Source organism: Pyrus communis, chromosome 9 (genome assembly GCF_963583255.1).
Source record: "Pyrus communis chromosome 9, drPyrComm1.1, whole genome shotgun sequence".
Taxonomy (NCBI): domain Eukaryota; kingdom Viridiplantae; phylum Streptophyta; class Magnoliopsida; order Rosales; family Rosaceae; genus Pyrus; species Pyrus communis.
Genome location: NC_084811.1, coordinates 23278935 through 23300829, shown reverse-complemented (window position 1 = coordinate 23300829; position 21895 = coordinate 23278935). Strand labels below are relative to the sequence as shown.

The following is a 21895-nucleotide window of genomic DNA, read 5'->3' as shown; positions in this document are numbered from 1 at the left end:
TTCATGCCAAGAAGTTGTACACATGCTTGAGAAGTTAGAAACATCGCAGCTTCAACAAGGTGTTCATGTTGATGAAGTATTATATTACCCGCAAGCTTAAAAATGTGGTATCAACTTTAAAAGCTAAAGCATTGTCCCAAACTTTAGAGAAATATTGAGTTCATCTTAAACTTTTATTAGTGCTGCTGCATATTTTTGTACTCATTGACGGTTATTACTGTTTGGCGATGTGTTTCCTAAAATGGGACCAAAAAAAAATTGTAACTTGTCACCATATGAAGTTTATTCCTACACATAACTAGTACCAAGTTGGGACCAAAATTGTTTGACTTTAGAAGGTTATTCCTTTACAGAGTATTATTTTAGAGAGATTTTATTGTATAAGATAAAATATAACAAACTAAAAGGGACATGTGGTCCAATATTCAAATGAATAGAGTGGAGAGATTTTTCAATGTACCTGAAACATGAAATGGTACAGCACATGTTATTATACAATTAGAGGGACACCTGGAAAAATAAACTTCCCTCCAATTGCATAATAGCATGGGGTGTACCATTCCGAATACCGAGCATATTGAAAAATTTCTCAATAAGATGTTGAGTTTCTATCCATGCATCCGGGTTTGAAACCTTATCCATCCCTAAATTATTGTAATAATTTCAAACCAATTTCTCTCCTTAATAACAAAAAATTTAGAGAGGACAAGAAAAAGGGATATATGCGTAGTCATATTTTAATGTTCCTGGATTACTTGAACTGCATTGCTGAATAGCGTTTTTCACTTAAATTTCGGTAGCGTATCTTATACATCTATTTTGGTATATAAATCAACATGTCCTGCATGGACGACGCAGTGACTTGTGCAAAACTGAAATGCGAAATCATAAACACTGCATAGATGAACTAAAAAATAAACGGTTCAGATCGATACACAAACACACCAATTCGAAATCATATATCTTATACAATCTGAGAGCCAGAATTGTGACCAAGCCAAATACGCTAATACAAACCCGTTTTGCAGTTTTTTTCCCATCTCTTTCACGAAATTAAGATAAAATTAATTGAACAGAAAAATAATATTACGGAACAATCCTAAATGCAAATGCAGCCGACTGTACCCGATACAAATGCCCTCAAAATCTCCTTATGTACTGCTAAATTACAACGGAGCTGTATAGGGAACGCAACCAACCTCCGAAAGCGAGGAGGCGCCTTCATCAAGGAGGTAAAACAAACAAACAAACAAACAAAAGGATCAGAGCCGAACTCCAGCAGAGGGATTAACAATTTTACGACACATCGGGAGATGATCTTCCAGTTCCCCAACCACATGAATCAATATTTGAGCCCAAAACACAACAATCGAATCCTAACCAAATCACCCCTATATGATACGAGCTACATTGTTTCGCATCCTGGCTGTTTTCAGACTGCCTCTGGCACTGAAGGATGCTAAGTACAAGCTGATGCACTGGCCTAGGACCATCGGCTCTTGTTAGTTGTATATTTTAACTGGCTTCTCGTATGTGTGACGGTTCTGCAAAATATTGTGAGGTGAATCAAAACCAAGAAACGGGAGGTATCCATTTCTTCGATACACTATTTGGGCATAAGCATGTGAAGTTTGTATAACACCAAGATGCAGCACTTACCTGATTTGCAGCATACGCTCTCTTAGGAGCATTATCAGAGTGCTCCAACCCAAGGTACTGCTCCCATGCACCATAAACATCTCTTCTCTGAGGAAAACAAAAGCCATAAAAATGGAATTAAAGAACCCGCAACGCAATAATGGCAATACCCATAAGCACAAGATTGCGACAGAATATAGAACATACCTGAAAACGGCTGGAAACAACATCAGAATCCTGCAAGTACTCAGGACGACCAAGTGACAAGAAAGCAAACTTCCACTGCGCAACCAAAAGGGAAATAGATGAGCAGCAAAATACAAAAACCATTAATAATAGAGGTAAAACAATCTTTTCCTCCAGTCACGTTCCAACGAATGTAAGGTTGAATCAAGTACCTTGGAGAACTCCTCATCGGGGACCTGCAATTTCTTTTGTATCCGTTCTTTAACTTCAGCTAAAGTTTCACCTTCATGGATGACCAAGAAGAAAGGTTCCCCAAAATTTTGTACTTGCTGTTGAAATGTACAAAGAACAAGATAGTTACTAAAATCTTTATATATTTGGGTGAATCACTCTTCATCTCTAACTGAAACAGGAATCAAATAGTTGTACAAAATATCAATCAACAAGCCAAGATTCCGCTTGCGAAATTTTTTTAATAAAAATTCGCATACCATCTGGTTCTGTGCAGTGTCTTTTGTAAAGTGGTAAACATGAATCAAGCGATCATGGGGACCCAAGTTTTTCTCTTCTTCTGGATAGAAAGTACCGATTAAAAATATCAATCCAAGCAAGGATGCTAATCCGGAAAGGGAAAACCAACTAATTACAAATCTTGCCCATAAAACTACACCCACATTCTAAAAAATTTCAACTGAATAAAGAAGAAAGTTCCCAAAATAAAACTAGATAAAGAAAAGGGGGAGAAATGAACTTGCCTCCTCTGCACGCAAAGTCCAGTACTGGTCATTTATATTCTCAATTTTCTCACTGTATGGGAGGATCTGAAAACAAACAGATGGAACTGAGTGCAACTACAGACTAAAGAACATACATTATTTGACGGAAAAAAATTCTGATATAATAAGGTCCTTTAGGAAAACAAGCCAAACATATCATACATAATCACATCATAAATGGGGCCAGCTACGTGCATATCATTTCTGGGAAAAATGACCCAAAAAAATACCTATATGCTGACACAGCTGACATACAAATAATTACCTTGTAAATCTTGTGATAGAAAACCTCAAGCAATCGGAGTTCTGCATTTGGATGAGACAGCTCTACCTGTTTCAAGTACACCATACATGGAGTAAAATCTATTATACAGAACTTTCAAAGGAGGCAGAGATAAATTATGTTGAGCATCTAATAACTCTTAAAGTTAGTCAAAGTGATGTATCTTATAAGCAATAAATAAAGGAAATTGATGTATGACAGCATCATTACCTTTCCTGTACCAAAAACGAAAAGAAAATACACATAGAACTTAAAATATGATTGACAGAAACAGTACCTTCGTTTTAAGTACATTAATGACATCCCCCATAGTGCCATCCCCCACAGTGCTCTGTTTGGGCAATCTAATATTGTGAATCACCACCTGTAAACATATCACTCAAGATTATGATGTGCACAATGATGTAATCACTGTTCATAGGCAGAAGACGCTGAAAAAAAAATTACTCATACCTCATCTTTTGTAGCATGATGAAAAGCAACTTTTAGATTTTTTAGGCCTTGCAATTCTGGCAGGGGGATGTCCAAGACTTCATAATACAAAATATCAGAGCTCTGTAAAAGGAAACAATAAGCATAATTAGTAGCCACACCACATGATGCATATGAGAGTGAATTAAACAGAGGAAGGGGCAATACAGTGTCACCTACTTGATTGTAATGAACTAACATATCAGTTAAATGCTCTACGCCCCGAAATTTAATTGGTTGGGGCTTAGGTTGCTGAGAGTAGCAGTTATGTGCAGTGAGTCTGATTTTGGTGGGATCTTCCAAACCAATTTGGCGAGCCAATTTCTCCACCACATCATCGTAAGTGTGTAGCTTTGACCTAAAAATAACAATGAAAAATAAAGTTAACGAACTGAGTAATAAAACAATGATGGACTGTTCAACTAGGAGGGACAATGGTTCAGGAAGTACATTCTATATATACTAAAGCTCAGGGGATGGATACTGTTCATTAACAGTGCCCATCCGGTTTTACCCCTCATTTTATTTATGGTTTTTGGGCTTTGGTGGGGTGTGCTATCCACACACTTCTTTTTACTTCTCACACATCATTTATTAATTTATGCCTGTTGATTTTCTTCAATTCATCCGATCTGATGGTCAAAAACTAAAAAGGTATAGGAGAAGTAAAAAGAGGTGTGTGGATATCACACCCCTAAATTATAATCTTCTAAAAACCTTTTATAGATTGCAAAGCCATTGGAGAGAGAACTTGCTGAGGACATTGAGAATGCATATATATGCTACAGTGTTTGTTTCTGCAATGCAGGTTGAGTATAATTTCCTAGATTTGATTTATGCCTTCCATCGTGTTAAGTCGGTTAAATGTACATTTAATTTGGTTTTTGGGGTTAAATGTACATTTAATTTTGTTTCAGTTGTAACTTTTTTTTCTTTCTTTTTTTTACTGACGATCCAAATTGTTTTATTTGCAGTGACTGTTTCTAGGAAAATGTGCTCTTATGGGATATTCTATGTTCAAGTAAATATACAAATGAAGCACTAGGATGACTATCAATGGGAATACCAGACTAGCCATTTTTGTATATCAATGGCAAGGCATTTGACAATGTCTTTTCTATAAGTTACATAAACTTAGACAGCTTTGTAAAAATATTTGCTCCATTTTTAACTTAATGTTTATCTTAGTTTTTGGTTATTTATATGTTAAAAATATAGTCTATAGTTATATTTTCGCTTCCGCAACAACATGTTGCAGGTAAAATTTACTAGTACAATTCTAAACTGAAATCCTCCTCCTTAGGTTTCTCCAAAGAACGGAAATGAACAACCTGTAAAGCATCAGACCATTCAACACAGTTAGGTTTAACATTCAACAAAATATAGCTATAAAACAAATTAAATGTTTCCACAGGCTGTACCTGGCGATTGTGTACGTATTCCAAAAATGAAGGAACATCAGGATATTTACATTCTTCTTCACTTTCAAGAGGAGTAGACTTCTGAAAGCAAATAATATCCCCATCTTCAATCTGGAAAAGGAACGCAACCAATGGTTAACTGAAAATATACCTAGAATCAAAACGTTAATTCCTATAATACACACATATTTGTAATATACCAAGCATGCAATATAGCAACAGTTACCTGACTTAATCGAAATGAGGTCTTCTTGTCAAGGTGTTCGCACATGATACAGGGCTCAAACTTTATTTCCTGAAATTGTAGCACAAAAACATATATTAAGTTTGCTTAAAATGCTACAGCAAAGCATGCAACGAATTATAAATATACATATACATTCTACACGTCTATATACAATATATATGAGTGTGTGTGAGCTACGACACCACCTTATGCTAAAATTTAAAGTGAAACAGACCTCATAAAGTTCAATTTCTTCATCAGGGGTAAAACCAGCCAGTTGATTTAATTTTCCTAAAATCTCTGCTGGTTTACTAGAACTCTTCACGAAAAACCTACCAACAAAACTGGAAACAGAAAAGAAACTTAAATTAGCAAACAAAAGGTAAAGGATAAAAATATTCAGCCACGCAGAAAGAGCAGGAGGTACCGTAGTTCTTGTTTCTCAGGCTCATAAAGCTTAAAGAAAAGAAGGATATCTTCCTTAGTTTTGACAGGCGGAGGAATAGGACGTAGATCCTGGAAAATGTACAGAAACGATAAAATGTAAGAAAAAAATCCTTTCATACAGCAATTGGAACTCCAACAAGCTTCACTACACAGGTAGTAACAAGAATAGGTAAGACTGGTTACCGGCCCAAACTCTACTTCCAGAAACAACTTTAGCTCTGCATTGTGTGTTTTATTTGATACCTCTCTCAATTGTCCAACCTGAAAAATGCAAGCGGTCATCATTAGCTTTGCATAAGGCACCTAAACCAAGCTCTTCTTAGCACCGAAGTGCAGTTAAAAAAACTATCAATCATTCCAAATCTGAGATTGAATGTTTATCACTGACCAATCCATTAAGCACTTAGTTAAATTCCAATTTCACAAATAATACAATTATAATCATCCATCATTCGTTCATAAACTTGAGCTGATCAGTTTTACACAACATCCACTAATAAATCCAAATGGAGGAAAAGTAATAATTGAGATATAATAAGAATTAGGAATTACGAATAGAACTGAAAACAAAGCACGCGGGCAAGGAGCAGGGTATCTTGCATTGAAAATCCATTCAAAGGTAGGAAGTACAAAGTACGTACTGATTGTGTTTCTTCCTGAGGTGTCAATGGTCGGTTGGGGCGATATGTGTGGTTTTGTCTCTTGGCCCAAATCCAGAAACGCTGAAACTGCACTGGTATGCCAAACTCTTTCGCAACGTCCTCCTGTTAACCATTTCAAATTTAGGAATTCCCTATTAAACATAACCCCAAATTGTAAAAAAGAATAAAGAAGGTATAAATGCACAAAGTCAGCCTGTACTGGTGTACCTTGAAAAGATTAAAGGACTTTTGTTTCTCAATACGGAAATTACGAACTTTGTCATGGTCCACAAGGTCAAAATAAATATCCCTTCCAATTTGTTCTGTCAGATCCACATCTCGAGCAACCTAAACACATCATTAAATTTTGCCATAATTTTTTTGTTCCACATGAAACACCTGTCATACCAAATCTGAACAAACAATGGTGAAAACGAGGATAAACTAGAAACCTTTACCTTAATAATAGTATAGAGGTGTGCTTGTGCCTTATATTTCCTTTTGTCCTCCTTCTCTCCTTGTTCTTTCTTCAACCTTATCTGAAATGGAACATAGAATGTCAGTTCATTCTCTTAATTGGATACTGGAATCAGAACTTATGCATGATATATCATTACCCTTAGATGTAATCACTGTTCATAGGCAGAAGACGCTCAAAAAAAAATTACTCGTACCTCATCTTTTGTAGCATGATGAAAAGCAACTTTTAGATTTTTTAGGCCTTGCAATTCTGGCAGGGGGATGTCCAAGACTTCATAATACAAAATATCAGAGCTCTGTAAAAGGAAACAATAAGCATAATTAGTAGCCACACCACATGATGCATATGAGAGTGAATTAAACAGAGGAAGGGGCAATACAGTGTCACCTACTTGATTGTAATGAACTAACATATCAGTTAAATGCTCTACGCCCCGAAATTTAATTGGTTGGGGCTTAGGTTGCTGAGAGTAGCAGTTATGTGCAGTGAGTCTGATTTTGGTGGGATCGTCCAAACCAATTTGGCGAGCCAATTTCTCCATCACATCATCGTAAGTGTGTAGCTTTGACCTAAAAATAACAATGAAAAATAAAGTTAACGAACTGAGTAATAAAACAATGATGGACTGTTCAACTAGGAGGGACAATGGTTCAGGAAGTACATACAATTCTAAACTGAAATCCTCCTCCTTAGGTTTCTCCAAAGAACGGAAATGAACAACCTGTAAAGCATCAGACCATTCAACACAGTTAGGTTTAACATTCAACAAAATATAGCTATAAAACAAATTAAATGTTTCCACAGGCTGTACCTGGCGATTGTGTACGTATTCCAAAAATGAAGGAACATCAGGATATTTACATTCTTCTTCACTTTCAAGAGGAGTAGACTTCTGAAAGCAAATAATATCCCCATCTTCAATCTGGAAAAGGAACGCAACCGATGGTTAACTGAAAATATACCTAGAATCAAAACGTTAATTCCTATAATACACACATATTTGTAATATACCAAGGATGCAATATAGCAACAGTTACCTGACTTAATCGAAATGAGGTCTTCTTGTCAAGGTGTTCGCACATGATACAGGGCTCAAACTTTATTTCCTGAAATTGTAGCACAAAAACATATATTAAGTTTGCTTAAAATGCTACAGCAAAGCATGCAACGAATTATAAATATACATATACATTCCACACGTCTATATACAATATATATGAGTGTGTGTGTGAGCTACGACACAACCTTATGCTAAAATTTAAAGTGAAACACACCTTATAAAGTTCAATTTCTTCATCAGGGGTAAAACCAGCCAGTTGATTTAATTTTCCTAAAATCTCTGCTGGTTTACTAGAACTCTTCACGAAAAACCTACCAACGAAACTGGAAACAGAAAAGAAACTTAAATTAGCAAACACAAGGCAAAGGATAAAAGTATTCAGCCAAGCAGAAAGAGCAGGAGGTACCGTAGTTCTTGTTTCTCAGGCTCATAAAGCTTAAAGAAAAGAAGGATATCTTCCTTAGTTTTGACAGGCGGAGGAATAGGACGTAGATCCTGGAAAATGTACAGAAACAATAAAATGTAAGAAAAAAATCCTTTCATACAGCAATTGGAACTCCAACAAGCTTCACTACACAGGTAGTAACAAGAATAGAGTAAGACTGGTTACCGGCCCAAACTCTACTTCCAGAAACAACCTTAGCTCTGCATTGTGTGTTTTATTTGATACCTCTATCAATTGTCCAACCTGAAAAATGCAATCGGTCATCATTAGCTTAAACACTATCAATCATTTCAAAATCTGAGAGAAAATGTTTATCACCGCCCATCAACCTTTTTTGTACTATAATAACTTCATTTAAAATGCCTCGTCCAACACTGGAAGCATAATGAGCATCGGAATATGCATTAAGAACTTTTTAAAATCCAATTTTGCAAGAGAAATTGGCAGTTATAAGTTATAACCGTACATCATTAGTTCATAAACTTGAAAACTTCAGAGTCGGACGCAGCAAAGCAAAAATTCAGACAAAAATGAGAATTATGAATTACAAAGGAACAAGGAGCAGTGCCTCCGAGTTTAAGGGGGCTTAATCAGTGAAGTACATACTGATTGTGATTCTTCCCCAGGTGTCAATGGTCGATGGGGGCGATAGGTTTGGTTTTGTCTCTTGGCCCAAATCCAGAAACGCTGAAACCGCACAGGTATGCCAAACTCTTTTGCAACCTCCTCCTGTTAGCCATTTCCAAATTAGAAATTCTAATAATTAGTAAAACAGAATTCATAATTGTTTGCCCTCAAAAGTTAGCCTGTACCAGTGTACCTTGAAAAGATTAAAGGGCATTTGTTCGTGAATACGGAATTTACGAACTTTGTCATGATCAACAAGGTCAAAATATATATCCCTTCCAATTTGTTCTGCCAGGTCCTCATCTCGAGCAACCTAAACATACCAATAAACACCAAATGACTGTACTAGCTCATCCGAACAAGCAATGGTGAAAACAGGATACTAGAAAGCTTTACCCTTATAATAGTGTAGTGGAGTGCTTTGTGCCCTTGCTGCTGGAAAGACAAACGGAATCAGAGCTCTGATCGACAAAAAACCTAACCCAGTAACCCTAATCTACTGAATTATAAGTTATAATTGAAAAAGTAGAGGTGAATTATAAGTTATAATTGAAAAGATATAATTTATAACCCAAGCAAATCAACTACTGTAAACAGGTGAATTTTCAAAATTCAAGCAGGCTTGAAAATGCCGGATAGAACAAGGAATCCTAGGCGATCAAAAACGAAGAATGAAGCAGAAATTTAATGAAAAAACGAGACAGAAAAAGTAGAGGACGAGTCGGTACGTACAGCTGACGTTGGATGAGTATTGATCGCCATTGCTGTCGAGCAGTAAGCATTCGTATCAGTGGAGCTGAGAGACGAATGAAACAGTGAGAGAAGGAGAGGCGGGCGAGAGGAAGTGTTAGAGGAGTCTTCGTCAAAGTCAACTGTACTAGGATTTGACGTTGTGATATCGTCATGATTGTAATTACTGTGTAAAATGAGATACTTGTACACCAAGTACATGCATTGTATAAATATAAGCATTTGTATTTTTGGCACCTCATTTTTAATTGAGATAATATCATTTATTAAAAAAAAAAAATTATTTGAACCCATATTTTGCATCTCAACACCCAACTTACTTTTTATACCCACATTGTATTTGATTGATCTATCATTATCTCTTTACACCCAACGTTATTTCTGAAACCGTCCTTACTTATCAAAACTCAACTCAATCAAACTTCTTTTTACACCCAACTCAATCTACTTAAAAATAAAAAATAAAACCCTAACCATTCCATCATCTCCATGGAGCAAAGCCCCTTCTTTCTCTCTTTAAAAAATCCTTCCATCTCCCATGGTTGTCATTCTACCACCCCCCCCCCCCCCCATCTACTCCTCCGTAGTCATCCAAACCTCTTCGTCTTCCTTTTCTTCATCATTTGACATCTCTAAATTTCTAGAGCACTAATTAGCTTAATAATTGGTATGTGTTCACTTAATAATTGGTATGTGTTCAATCGATTGGTTCAATTTTTACGTATTGATTCCTTTTTCTTTTCAATTAAATGAGCTTCTGGTTAGAGTGTTTAATGAGTGGTATGTTTCAATTAAATGAGAATCTTCTAGACTCTATATTCCTATCTGTGGTAGAAAAATTGGTACGTCTATGATAACTTTTGGTAGATCAATGAATACTTTGAACCGTGGATTTTCTTTTTTTGGTCAAAACCATTGATATTTATTAGATACAAAAGTTGCAGACAACAATTCACATTACATTGAACTGTGGCTAAAAAGTATATTGCCTTTGCACGTTTTAAAGGCGAACTCATATCTAAGCAGTTTTTATTGTGGAGCAAAACTTCGGGAATTAATCTAACCTGGATGTGTAATTGAGTTTATGCATTTTAATGATTAAACTGATAAATATTTCAATCACGTATGTATTTAATATCGTATTATCTTTTAGCCTCTATATGCCACAAAAGTTGCGGACAAAAATTCACAATACATAGAATTGTGGTAAAAAAGTATATTGTCTTTGCACGTTTTATAAGTGAACTCATAGGTAAGCAGTTTTTATTGTTGACCAAAATTTCGGGAATTCATCTAGCTTGAATGTATAATTGAGCTTATGCATTTTAATGATTAAATTCATGAATATCTCGACCGCATATGAATTTAATATCGTAGTGTCTTTTAGTCTCTATATTGGTATATGTGGCAAAAAAATAGGTACCTCCATGAGAAAATTTTGTAGATCGATGAATATTTTCAATCTGGATATTTATTAGATACCATAAATTATAAGTCTATTTGCGAAAATCTAAATCAATACCACGTAAATTTAAAATTAAAATTTTGAATTTATTAAATAACTTATTAATTAATAATATAATAACTTATTAATTTATTGTCACATCCCCGCCCAGGACAGATCACTTCCCGGGCCCGCTCCACCACCATAGCACGATATTATCCGCTTTGGGCTTACCATTCCCTCACGGCTTTGTTTTTAGGAACTCACGAGCAACTTCCCAGTAGGTCTTTTAGGAACTCACGAGCAACTTCCCAGTAGGTCACCCATTATGGGATTGCTCTAGCCCCCTTCTCGCTTAACTTCGAAGTTCCTACGGAACCCAAAGCAGTAAGCTCCCAAAAGGCCTCGTGCTAGGTAGGGATGGGAATATACATTTAAGGATCACTCCCCTGGGCGATGTGGGATGTCACAATCCACCCCCCTTAGGGGCCCGACGACCTCGTCGGCACACACGCGACCAAGGTTAGGCTCTGATACCAAATTGTCACATCCCGGCCCGGGCAAGACCACTTCCCGGGCCCGCTCCACCACCGTAGCACGATATTGTCCGCTTTGGGCTTACCATTCCCTCACGGTTTTGTTTTTGGGAACTCACGAGCAACTTCCTAGTGGGTCACCCATCATGGGATTGCTCTAACCCCTTTCTCGCTTAATTTCGGAGTTCCTACGGAACCCAAAACCAGTGAGCTCCCAAAAGGCCTCGTGCTAGGTAGGGATGGTAATATACATTTGAGGATCACTCCCCTGGGCGATGTGAGATGTCACATTTATAATATCTTTATATAAACTAAAATATCTTTATATAAACTAAAATCTTTAGAATATATTAGAATATAAAATATATTTATTATATATAGATATTTATTATTTTATATTAATTATATATATATATATATTTATATATTTTTTATTTATTTATATATTTATTATTAAAATTTTTAAAAATTTACATTTTAAAATTTTACATATTAATTATTTATTATATAAATAATAAATAATTAATATGTAATTTACGTAATATGTAATAGATATATTTAGGGAATTGTTATTAGCACTCTAAAAATCTCATTCTACACTTTGCACAAGTGTATTTTTCCTTCTAATTATAGAAAATTTGGAGTGCCAAATGTGTGACAGCCCGTTTCGGATTTTCGAACCATAGGGGTGAAATGACGATTTTGCCCCTATTATGGTTGTTTCGTTGTGTGGTTGTTTTTGGGTGTTGCTTGGCTGGTTTTGGACCACACACACACCACACTCACTCACCCTCTCTCCCTGCCCTGTCCCGAGCCCTCTCTCTCCCATTCCTATTCTTCTTGTACGGACGACAACCAAAACCATTGAAACCTTCACAGATCGAGGAAACAAATTACATATTCGTGCTCGTGAGGTCCTTGGGAGTTCAACCATACCCATTTCAGGTAAGGATACCTTCGTTTTCACGTCGAACTCGGGATACCCCGATTTGGTCATTGTTCATGCACACGTTAATTCTTGTGTTTTTGAGAATTTCAAGCTTGTAGGAAGCTTGGTGAGGTCCTTAGGAGGCTCGGGGTGGTTCGTTTGAAGGTTTTGGACGTCGGGATGGTGAGTTTCAAGCTTGGCCGGAGTTGGTGGTGTTTTCTTGGCGAGATTCTGTGGGTTTTAGTGCTTGAAAGTGGTATGGATTTGTTCCTCTTGTTGTAAGCTTCATTTTGGTACCAATTTTGTGAAATTTGGTTGAAAAACGAAGAATATACAAGGTTTTGAAGTTTTCCCAGTTTTCCGGCGCTGGAGTTTGGCCGGAGAAGATGACGGAATATTCCGTCAATTTGGACGGAATATTCCTAACGGCGTTAACGGAATCCGTCAGATTTAACGGAATATTCCTGACGGTGTTAATTGACGCCGTCACTGTGCAAGGCACGTGCCTGCGCGTGGGCGGCGCGTGCGGCGTCAGAAAATTTTTCTAAAAATATGGGGATGTTCCTGAGGTTGAGTAGATCACGTTGGTGTATTGATACACCCCATTTGAGCATTGTATGAGAAGTTATTTCGTGATGTTGGTTATGTGCTTTAAAATTAACGTTTTTATAGTTGTTTCGCATATAGGTGAAACCTATCCCGAGGACGAGCACGGTCACTCGAGGCAAGGGGGTTACGACCCTTCTACATACCGGTGAGTGGGCTTTTGGTTTTCCGTATATACCTATATACTTATGCTTTTCCCAAAAAGTGAAATGAAATGTTTATACGTTTATATGCCATGCTTATTGTTTGCCATTTATTTACGCATTATTAGTCGCATATGTATATATATGTTTGGTGATGCGGATGCACAGGTAAGTGCCAGGTGAGTTATGATTTATGTTTATGTTCAGTAGTGATTTGAGATGCATAGAGAGCTCATAACCTGCACTCCCGGTGTTAGTGCTCCCGCCTAGAGTTGGGCACAGTCCTTTACGTTATGTTCACCTCCCGCACCACACGCTCATCTTGGATCCAAGTTAGGTGCACAGTCCTGTCGTACAGACCACTTTAGGTGGTTCCGACTCATAGGTGACCCGCGATTAGTCGCCCAGCCTTCACGTGATCGTAGCACTTGAGCGTACTTATTATACACCCAGTCCTGTCGTACAGACCACTCTAGGTGGTTTCGACTCGTGTGCAGGTATAGTTAGTGAGATGGAGATTTGAGCTCTAGATTCAGCCGTACAGGTCACGTTAGGTGACTCCGGCTGACAGATTACATGGCATTGATTTGACATTACCTGAGCACTTGCATTTTATTTCGAGGCTTTTGGCATGGCATATTTCTGAGCATGACTTATATATATATATATGTATACTCTATTTTTCTGGGAAGTATACAGGTTTTACGGCGAGGGGTTAGAATCTTGTTTATGAAATGGTTTTTGAAAAGCTTTGTTTTTGCCCACTCACACTTTTTGTTTTGCGCCCCTCCAGGTTCTAGTTGGCTAGCACTTTTGGTGGCTCCCCAGAGGATTTCCCCGGTATATCTGACAGATTATCACCAGTGTAGGACCACATTTGGGTGTGTTTTTGTAATGTTATTTCTCCCGGACTGCATTAGGTCTTCGAGCTCTGAACTTTGTTTTTCACACTTACGCTTGCACATGTATGTTCTTATTTTGTGTAAAGCTGGTTTTTATTTATTCGTACTTTTATTATTATTTTATTAGCTTCCGCACTGTGCACATGGTTACGTCACTTCCACGTGACGGGCAGCATGCCCTGATCTCGATCGAGGTGTGTCAAAATGAGATTTTTGAAGTGCTAATAACAATTCACCAAACACAGAGTTAGGAATTTTCCCTTACATTCCATGCAGATCAGTGTGAAACTTATGTCTTGTGTGGTGCATATACTACTTGCAATATCAATCGTGCTCCCATATGTGCATGCTTGAAGGGATTTGCACCAAAATCTCCAAAAGATTGTAACTCAGGATACTGGTCTGATAAGTGCATTCAAAAGATTCTGTTGGCCTACAACCATGGAGATGGCTTCCTCAAGTACAATGGGATTAAATTGCCAGACACATCTTTATGGCTTAATAAAAGCATGAGCCTCAATGGATGTAGGCGATTATGTTTAGAAAACTGCTCAAGTAAAGCGTATGCAGATCTAGATATCGTGGAGGGAGGAAGCAGCTGCTTGCTTTGGTTTGGTAACCTCGTTGACATAAGAGCATTCACTAGTAGCGGCAATTCACAGCCACTGAAAGAAGAACCCTAACAGAGTTCATTTTGGCTATCGAAGCGAATGTCTCCTTGTAGTCTACGCCAAATGTCTAAGTAAAACCACACGCAACCAATCTGGCCTTGTGACGTTTAATTGATCCATCAGCCTTGAACTTTATCTTATAGATCCATCTACTCCTAACAGCTTTCTTCCCTGATGGTAACTTCAAAATGCTCCATGTTTGATTGTTCTCCAAGGCACAAAGTTCATCCTTCATAGCATTTCTCCACTCATGAATTAGTTGAGCTTCTTGAAAGGTTTGTGGTTCAATGTGATGGGAAATTTCAGCCAGGAACGTAGCATGATTGGGAAGACACTACTATACTTCAACACCTCAATGATAGGGTGTTTGGAAGTAAAGGTGACATAGTCTCGAAGCCTTGCTGGAGGTTGTTGAGCACGCATAGGTTTACGCCTTGTAGGAGGCAAAGTGGGAACCTCCTCGTGACTTTCATCTTGAGTACACTCATTACCATCCCCCAGATTGCTAGGTTGAGGACACACATGAGTAGTGTCACTCACAACCTCTTCTTGTCCATGATTGCTAGTGGCTTCAGGATCCAAATGCACTGAGTGTCAATGCATGCAAGCAAAGGAAATAAGCCACACATTAGTTCTCCCTCTCGAGAGTGAGCAGCCTTCTTGGAGAAATATGGAATAGTTTCCTCAAATTTTACATCCCTAGACACAAACATTTTGTTAATTATAGGATGAAAACATTTGTAACATTTTTGAGTTGATGAATACCCCATAAAGACACACTTCGCAACCCTAGCATGCAGTTTGTCACGGTGCAATGCTTGAACATGAACAAAGCAAGTGCAGCCAAATACCCTCAAATGTGATAGAGTTATAGGCCTTCCTTTAAGAGTTTCATAAGGAGACTTAAACTCTAAAACATGAATAGGCAATCGGTTGATTAAATAAGTTGCAGTAAGAATGGCTTGTGACAAAAATTTCTTTGGTATGTTCATATGCAACATCAATGCACAAGTCTTCTCAAGTAAATCCCTGCTCTTCCTTTTAGAGATCCCATTTTGTTGTGGGGTTCCCACACAACTTGTCTGGTGGATAATACCATGAGAGCTCAAATATTGATTCATATTGTTGGATAAGAACTCAGTGCCATTATCGATTCTTAAGTTCTTAATGGTTGACTGAAATTGAGTTATGACAAGTTGATGAAAGTCTTTAAACATAGAGAAGACCTCATTTTTGGAATTGCAAGAGATATAGCCTAGTAAAGTCATCCACAAAGGCAACAAAATATTTATATCCATTAAAAGATTCAATAGTTGGACCCTAAACATCGGAGTGTACAAGTTCAAAAGGTTTGCTAGCCCTAGACATTGAGGAACTAAAGGGAGTCTAGTAAACTTGGAGAACTGACATGTATCACACATTATAGATGATTGGTACATTTTGGGAAAAAGTTTAAACAAAACAACCTCTGATGGATGTCCTAATCTTTGATGCCAGATTTATTGGTCCTTGGGAGAGATTGAATCAACTTGGAAGGCTTTGACTAGATGAGGTTCATTGCATAGATAGTCAAGACCATTAAAAAAAAAACATTCATCGATCCTCGTCTTGGTGAGAGAATCATGAAACACAGTACTACTTAGTGAGAAAGTGACAAGACAATTTAGGGTTCTAGTGATCTTCCCTATTGACAAAAGTTGAAAGGGAAAGGTAAGAACAAATAGTGTAGTAGACTCAAGGTTGTTTGAAAGCAATTTGACTTTTCCCACACCCAAAACCATGGCATTTTTTCCATTAGCAACTGATACATGAGAAGGTTTTGACAAGGTTTGAAAACTATGTAAGTTGGAGGCTTTGTTTGTCATATGGTCAATGGCTCCTGAGTCAATAATCCAACAATCATGTTCAATACTAGTGTGTAGAGAAATTGAGAAAGCACTAAAAATATCTAGAGCTTTGCTTCTTGGTATATTCTCATTTTCAGCAAGGAAACCTGCGAACTATCCTAGTAGTGAAGTGGGATTTTCATTTTTAGCCTTTGAGCTTTATGCAGCTTCTCTATGTCCCTTGTTTTGCAAGTATATTGCAAATTCACTGATGAGTGAGACATGATTTGAAGTGAAGTCCTGAATACCATCAGTGAATGAACAGTAGCTGTGATTGGCAGCATGCTGAGGTTTGTACGAGCCAACGCGGGGCTGCCTTGAAGGAATCATTTTGTGATCCTTGTTGAACTTAGGTTTTAGTTCGGGATGCAGAATCCAGCATTTTTCCTCAACGTGACCTATTGTGTCATGGTAACTGCATTTCAAATGTGGATTTTTACCCTTGTAAGGCTTGTTGTTTAAGGGTTTATGTTTTGCAACGTAGACTCTAGATTCAGAAATTTTGGGATTCTTCTCCAAGTTCATCACCCTTCTTCAAGCTTCTTCATGTTGAACAGTGGCACACACCGTTTTGAACGAAGGAAGTTTGACATTCATCAGGATGTGGCTCCTGAGATCCTCATAGTCCGAGTTAAGCTAGCAAGCAACTGATATATCTTGTCTTTATCAGCCTTTTTCAGAAGAACATCAGTGTCAATGATCTGAGGTAGATAAACATCTAACTCATTCCACATAATCTTGCACAAAGGATTTTCCATCTTGTTGAAGACTGGCAATGTCTCTCTTTAGCTGAATAACTCGTGTGTAATAAATTGTTTTGATTCCCATACATGTCCTTCACAGATTTCCATTAATCGTGTGAGGACTCGGAATAGCCGAAGATTTCAGCAATGTTAGTTAAATTGTTACTTTAAAATACTGGCAATGTCTCTCTTTAGCTGAATAACTCGTGTGTAATAAATTGTTTTGATTCCCATACATGTCCTTCATAGATTTCCATAAATCGTGTGAGGACTCGGAATAGCCGAAGATTTCAGCAATGTTAGTTAAATTGTTACTTTAAAAGATTTCCATAAATCGTGTGAGGACTCGGAATAGCCGAAGATTTCAGCAATGTTAGTTAAATTGTTACTTTAAAATCGCATAAAGGAGCAAAAAGAATGAAAGTAAAAATTAGCTCGCGACAGGTAGGGGTCGAACGTACGGCCTTCTGCTAAGGAAACAGACGCTCTATCCACTGAGCTACAGGCGCTTGTTGATATCTTATACCTACTTTAAATTATTGTTCTTCGACATCTACTTCCCGCCCATTTAATTCCGAATGAAAAAAAGGAGCCAAACGGAAGAATTCAGAACGCGCGAGAGAGAGAGAGAGAGAAATGGAGGAATCGATTCGGAGCTTGTGCAAGGGCGTAGCGTCCTTCTGCAACCACCTCCACAGCAGCTGCGACGCCCTCAAAACTTCTGTCGGCCGCCGCCCCATCCCTCTCTATACGGCGTCGTCCAACTTCCTCCAATCCCTCAACCGCCGCATCTCCGCCGCCAGCACCCAACTCAACCTCCTTGAAATGATGTCGTTCGGCACCGTCTCCTTCGAGGAGCTCTTGGGACACTGCTGCGAGGTCCAAGGACAACCAAACCCGCCTCCTCCACCTCCAACGCCGTCTCTCCCCCTCCTCCGTCGCCGGTACTAGTTTTTTCGCCAGCCAAACACGCCCTTAAAAATAATTATTCGTAATAAATTATTAATTATGGTAGTTTCTGCAGAACTTGAGATTGACGAGGACGACTTTGAAAGGACGCCGGTTGTTCAAGAGGACGGATTCTATGCACCTGTCATTGATGAAGAAGAAGATTTGTATCCTTAATAGGAATTTGTACTTAAAATTAAAAAATTGGGAATTGGAATTTTGATTTGTGTTTTCTTAGTGGTGTTTCGATTACATTGGACAAGTCTTTGAGTTTCAAGAAGCTCGGGCTTTTGGATGCGTCTCTTGCCACTTTAGCATCTAAAGGTCAGAAATTGAAATCAAAACCCGTATATCTGTTTGTTTGTGATTTCTAGTTCACAATGCTCGAATTTTGCGCACTTGTTTTCTTAGTTTCAGTTTAATTTTCGCTGATGCAATGGACGCTTTCAGTTCTGTCGCGCACTCTGCTGCAGCTAATGCTAAAAGTGAGGAACCTGATATAGCTATGCATGAGTTTTAGGTCCTTTAAGGGGTCGTATGATGCTTCCACGAAGACCTCAGGAGCTCCCAGAGATGGATTGCTATCTGATTTCGGTATGTAATTCTGTCTTTTGTAGTATGTTTCCACTGAAAATCATCGGTTTAGCTGGGAACAAAATCTTATGACGATTGCCCATTGATGTTGGCATTGCGTTTGAATAAATGTAGGGGAAGTTGAGGATAAACCAAAGCTAGCTGAAGTTCCTTTGCCTCTTGTAAAGGTATCCCAGGGATGACTACGAGAGCCTTCCTTCCTACATGAAAAGTCTAGCATCTTGGGAGGTATGAAGCTGCGTCGTGTTTATTGTGATTGCATTTATGTTTTCAAATCTGCATACACTGTATTGCAAGGTCATGCTTTAGTTACCTGCATCATGATTTATGATAATGGGAACGAATCTTATACCGGCATTTGGAATCCTTATGGTGATAAAATATAGAGAGAAGTATCTATTGAATGGCTGAGAAATTGACTATTATTCTAATAGCTGTAAGATGTTGAATGTTTGGATAGTGAAGTATCTATCTAGTGATAAAGTTTCCATGCTAGTTGTGCTGGAGTATTAAAAATGATATCCTAAAGGTTTCCCGTTTTAGCAACCCCAAAGTTATAGACCACGAGAGAGCTCAGGTTTGTCGTTGTTCATCGTCTGGTCTTGGAACATTGTTTGAGAATGCTTCATAGCAGATTTACGCATGGTTTGTGGATTTCAGTTGGCTAAATCAGTAGTCTCCTTGCAGATGAAGGCTTGTTTTTTTTTTTTTGTCCCCATCCAATTGATACAAGTTAAAATGTGCAAATTTATATAAACCCAATGGAATCGACCAAGATGTGAGATAATGTAATAAATGGCGTTGAGGACTCTGGAAAAGTTTATGAATATGAATGATGCACCGTGCAACTCAGAGGATATCGTTATTGATGTAGTTTCTTCATTAAGCAAGAAAAATGAATGCAAATAAGAATGACGTTAGGGTAGAATAAGATAGATGTTGACAAACTTTCTGTGCCCTTATGTGCATTTAGAAACTTACCAGTTTTAGTCTTAAATGAATATATCAATCCTCATCAAATATCACAGTTCGCTTTATAGTTTACTGCATGAAGTCAAATTTGTTGTTTGTTTTGTTTCCAATTTGTGAAAAATTGTGTTGTGTTGAACTTGACTTTCAGGACTTGCTTGCCGCTGTCAAGAAGATTAATTCAAGCCTGAAACAGAAAGCAAGGGGGAATCATTTCTTCCATCAAGATGAAATTTCGTCCTTGGGCTTAGGTAAATTCTTTTTTTTTTGCTTCTTCATAGACTTTGATTTCACGCAAGAACAATAGCATGCCTGCGGTGCATCCATACTTGTTGGCATATGCACACATGTTTCATTTGAAATCTCTTTACCATCATATGTTTATAGATGTCGAAATCAACGACCTGATTTGGTGCTGTTTCATAGATATAGGGCCGAAAGCAAGATCTTACTTGCTGCTGCTTGTACGCATGAATCGATTGGTTGTTAAGACCGTAAATGGTTTAATATCATACCGAGTTTTGTAATGGGATGTAGATCATATCCAATGGAGTTTCATAAAATACGAGTCTTACGAATCCTGCTGACAGAACTGCGTTAGCCTTTTACCCAATTATGCAACGGAATTGGTGCATTAGTTTTTTTTTTTTTTTTTTTTGAAGTTTCGTTCGGGAACTATTTCGTTTTTAATTTTTGGTTTTCACTTTTGGCGTTAGTGATGACGAGAGTATATATATGTTACTACTACATTTTACTTACTACTTGGGCCCTCTTGATGAACATGTATAAGATTCATAAACTAAAGGTGCACGAAGACATCAGCTACACAATTTTTTGAAGTTCAATTTTTTTTTGGGAAATATTATTGGCACTCCAAAAATCTCATTCTACACTTCTCACAAGTGTATTTTTCTTTTCTAATATAGAAAGTTTGGAGTGTAGAATGAGATTTTTGGAGTGCTAATAACAATTCCTTTTTTTTTTTTTCATTATTTGTATGTGGACTTATCATACTGAAGTCATTTGAGAAAAGTACGTATCTGGGTCCTGAAATGAGTTTTGAGTGTTAACATAACCATTCTACATTGAATTGAAATAGGTTGCTATGGATTACGAAATACTTCGAATGTTTTTACCGTTTTTAGATCTTGGTTTTTATATTTTTTAAACTAAGATCTTACGGTTAAGACACTCAGAGAGTATCCCATACTCCAGAGTAGTGTAGAAAATCCCATGCAAGATCAGGTTGAATAATCTCAGGTTGAATAGCTTCATGAAATCAGTGTTGGTAATTTTGGTCTTGTTGAAATGCAAGCTTTTAGCATGAGGGTTAGGTGAAAAAGCCACCATGATTTTTAACGTGAGCGCAACCTGTATAAATAGACCAAATTAGCTGAGGAAGAACAATAATACAAACAAACTATTTCTTTCAATTAAGCAGATATAGTGGTAACAATGTGTTTGAGGAAATTGAGACGTTACAACACGGTTGAAAAAGAAAATAAACATGACGAAGAAACAGGATTGCGAGGGACATTTTGAACAATTGCTCGTAAAAAGGCTTCTAACCCCTTCCTCAATTGTGACCTGTATCGCGGGTCAATTGGTCACAATGCCTCCTTCAATCCTTTTTTTTTTTTCATCATGATTCTTTTCATTTTCGGCTGTCATGTACCCTCTCAATTTCCTCAAACAGATTGATACCACCATATTTGCTTGCTTGGAAAAAAACAAAAGGAGTTTGTTTGTATTTTTGTTATACCTTATTCTAATTTGGTCTTATTTCTAGAAGTTGTGTTCATGTCAATGTCATTGTGGCTTTTTCATCCACTTCTAACGCTAAGTTTGCATTTGAACTCTCAATACCACATGGAAGGTGATTTTCACACCATTTTTTTCTAGCTTTTACGGTGGCCATTGGACCGTACTTGTGGTCGCCCTAGCTTTTACGGTGACCATCGGACCGCACTTGTGGTCGCCCTTGTTCACAGCAAGCAACCAATGTTTGCAGATGTTGGAAATCCTGGATTTCTTCACGTCATTACGCTGATGGGCATCGTTCTTTTATTTTCA

The 21895-nt window shown here is 37.7% G+C and overlaps 1 protein-coding gene and 1 pseudogene across 2 annotated transcripts; one reads left to right on the top strand and one right to left on the bottom strand.

Annotated features, from left to right (window-relative positions):
* Positions 1–779: 779 nt before the first annotated feature.
* On the bottom strand, positions 780–9551 carry LOC137745565 (ubiquitin C-terminal hydrolase 12-like). 2 transcript variants are annotated; one of them, XM_068485534.1, is made up of 32 exons: positions 9435–9551; positions 9099–9137; positions 8896–9015; positions 8682–8804; positions 8241–8318; positions 8037–8125; positions 7845–7953; positions 7608–7676; positions 7382–7492; positions 7236–7291; positions 6962–7139; positions 6764–6865; positions 6548–6628; positions 6318–6437; positions 6090–6212; positions 5632–5709; positions 5429–5517; positions 5237–5345; positions 5002–5070; positions 4776–4886; positions 4630–4685; positions 3535–3712; positions 3337–3438; positions 3161–3247; positions 2866–2931; positions 2576–2645; positions 2461–2463; positions 2316–2395; positions 2037–2153; positions 1846–1920; positions 1660–1746; positions 780–1544 (listed from the first exon to the last, which is right to left on the bottom strand). In XM_068485534.1, the coding sequence occupies exons 1-32, from the start codon at positions 9462–9464 to the stop codon at positions 1503–1505; spliced, it is 2847 nt and encodes a 948-aa protein (XP_068341635.1). In that variant the 5' UTR covers positions 9465–9551; the 3' UTR covers positions 780–1502. The 2 variants fall into 2 exon arrangements, with proteins under 2 accessions (XP_068341635.1, XP_068341634.1); XM_068485533.1 differs by lacking the exons at positions 780–1544; positions 1660–1746; positions 1846–1920; ... (1 more) ...; positions 2316–2395; positions 2461–2463 and having other exon boundaries at positions 2532–2645; positions 9099–9134; positions 9435–9548.
* Positions 9552–17947: 8396 nt separating this feature from the next.
* On the top strand, positions 17948–20349 carry LOC137744540 (uncharacterized; annotated as a pseudogene).
* The last annotated feature ends 1546 nt before the right edge of the window (positions 20350–21895 follow it).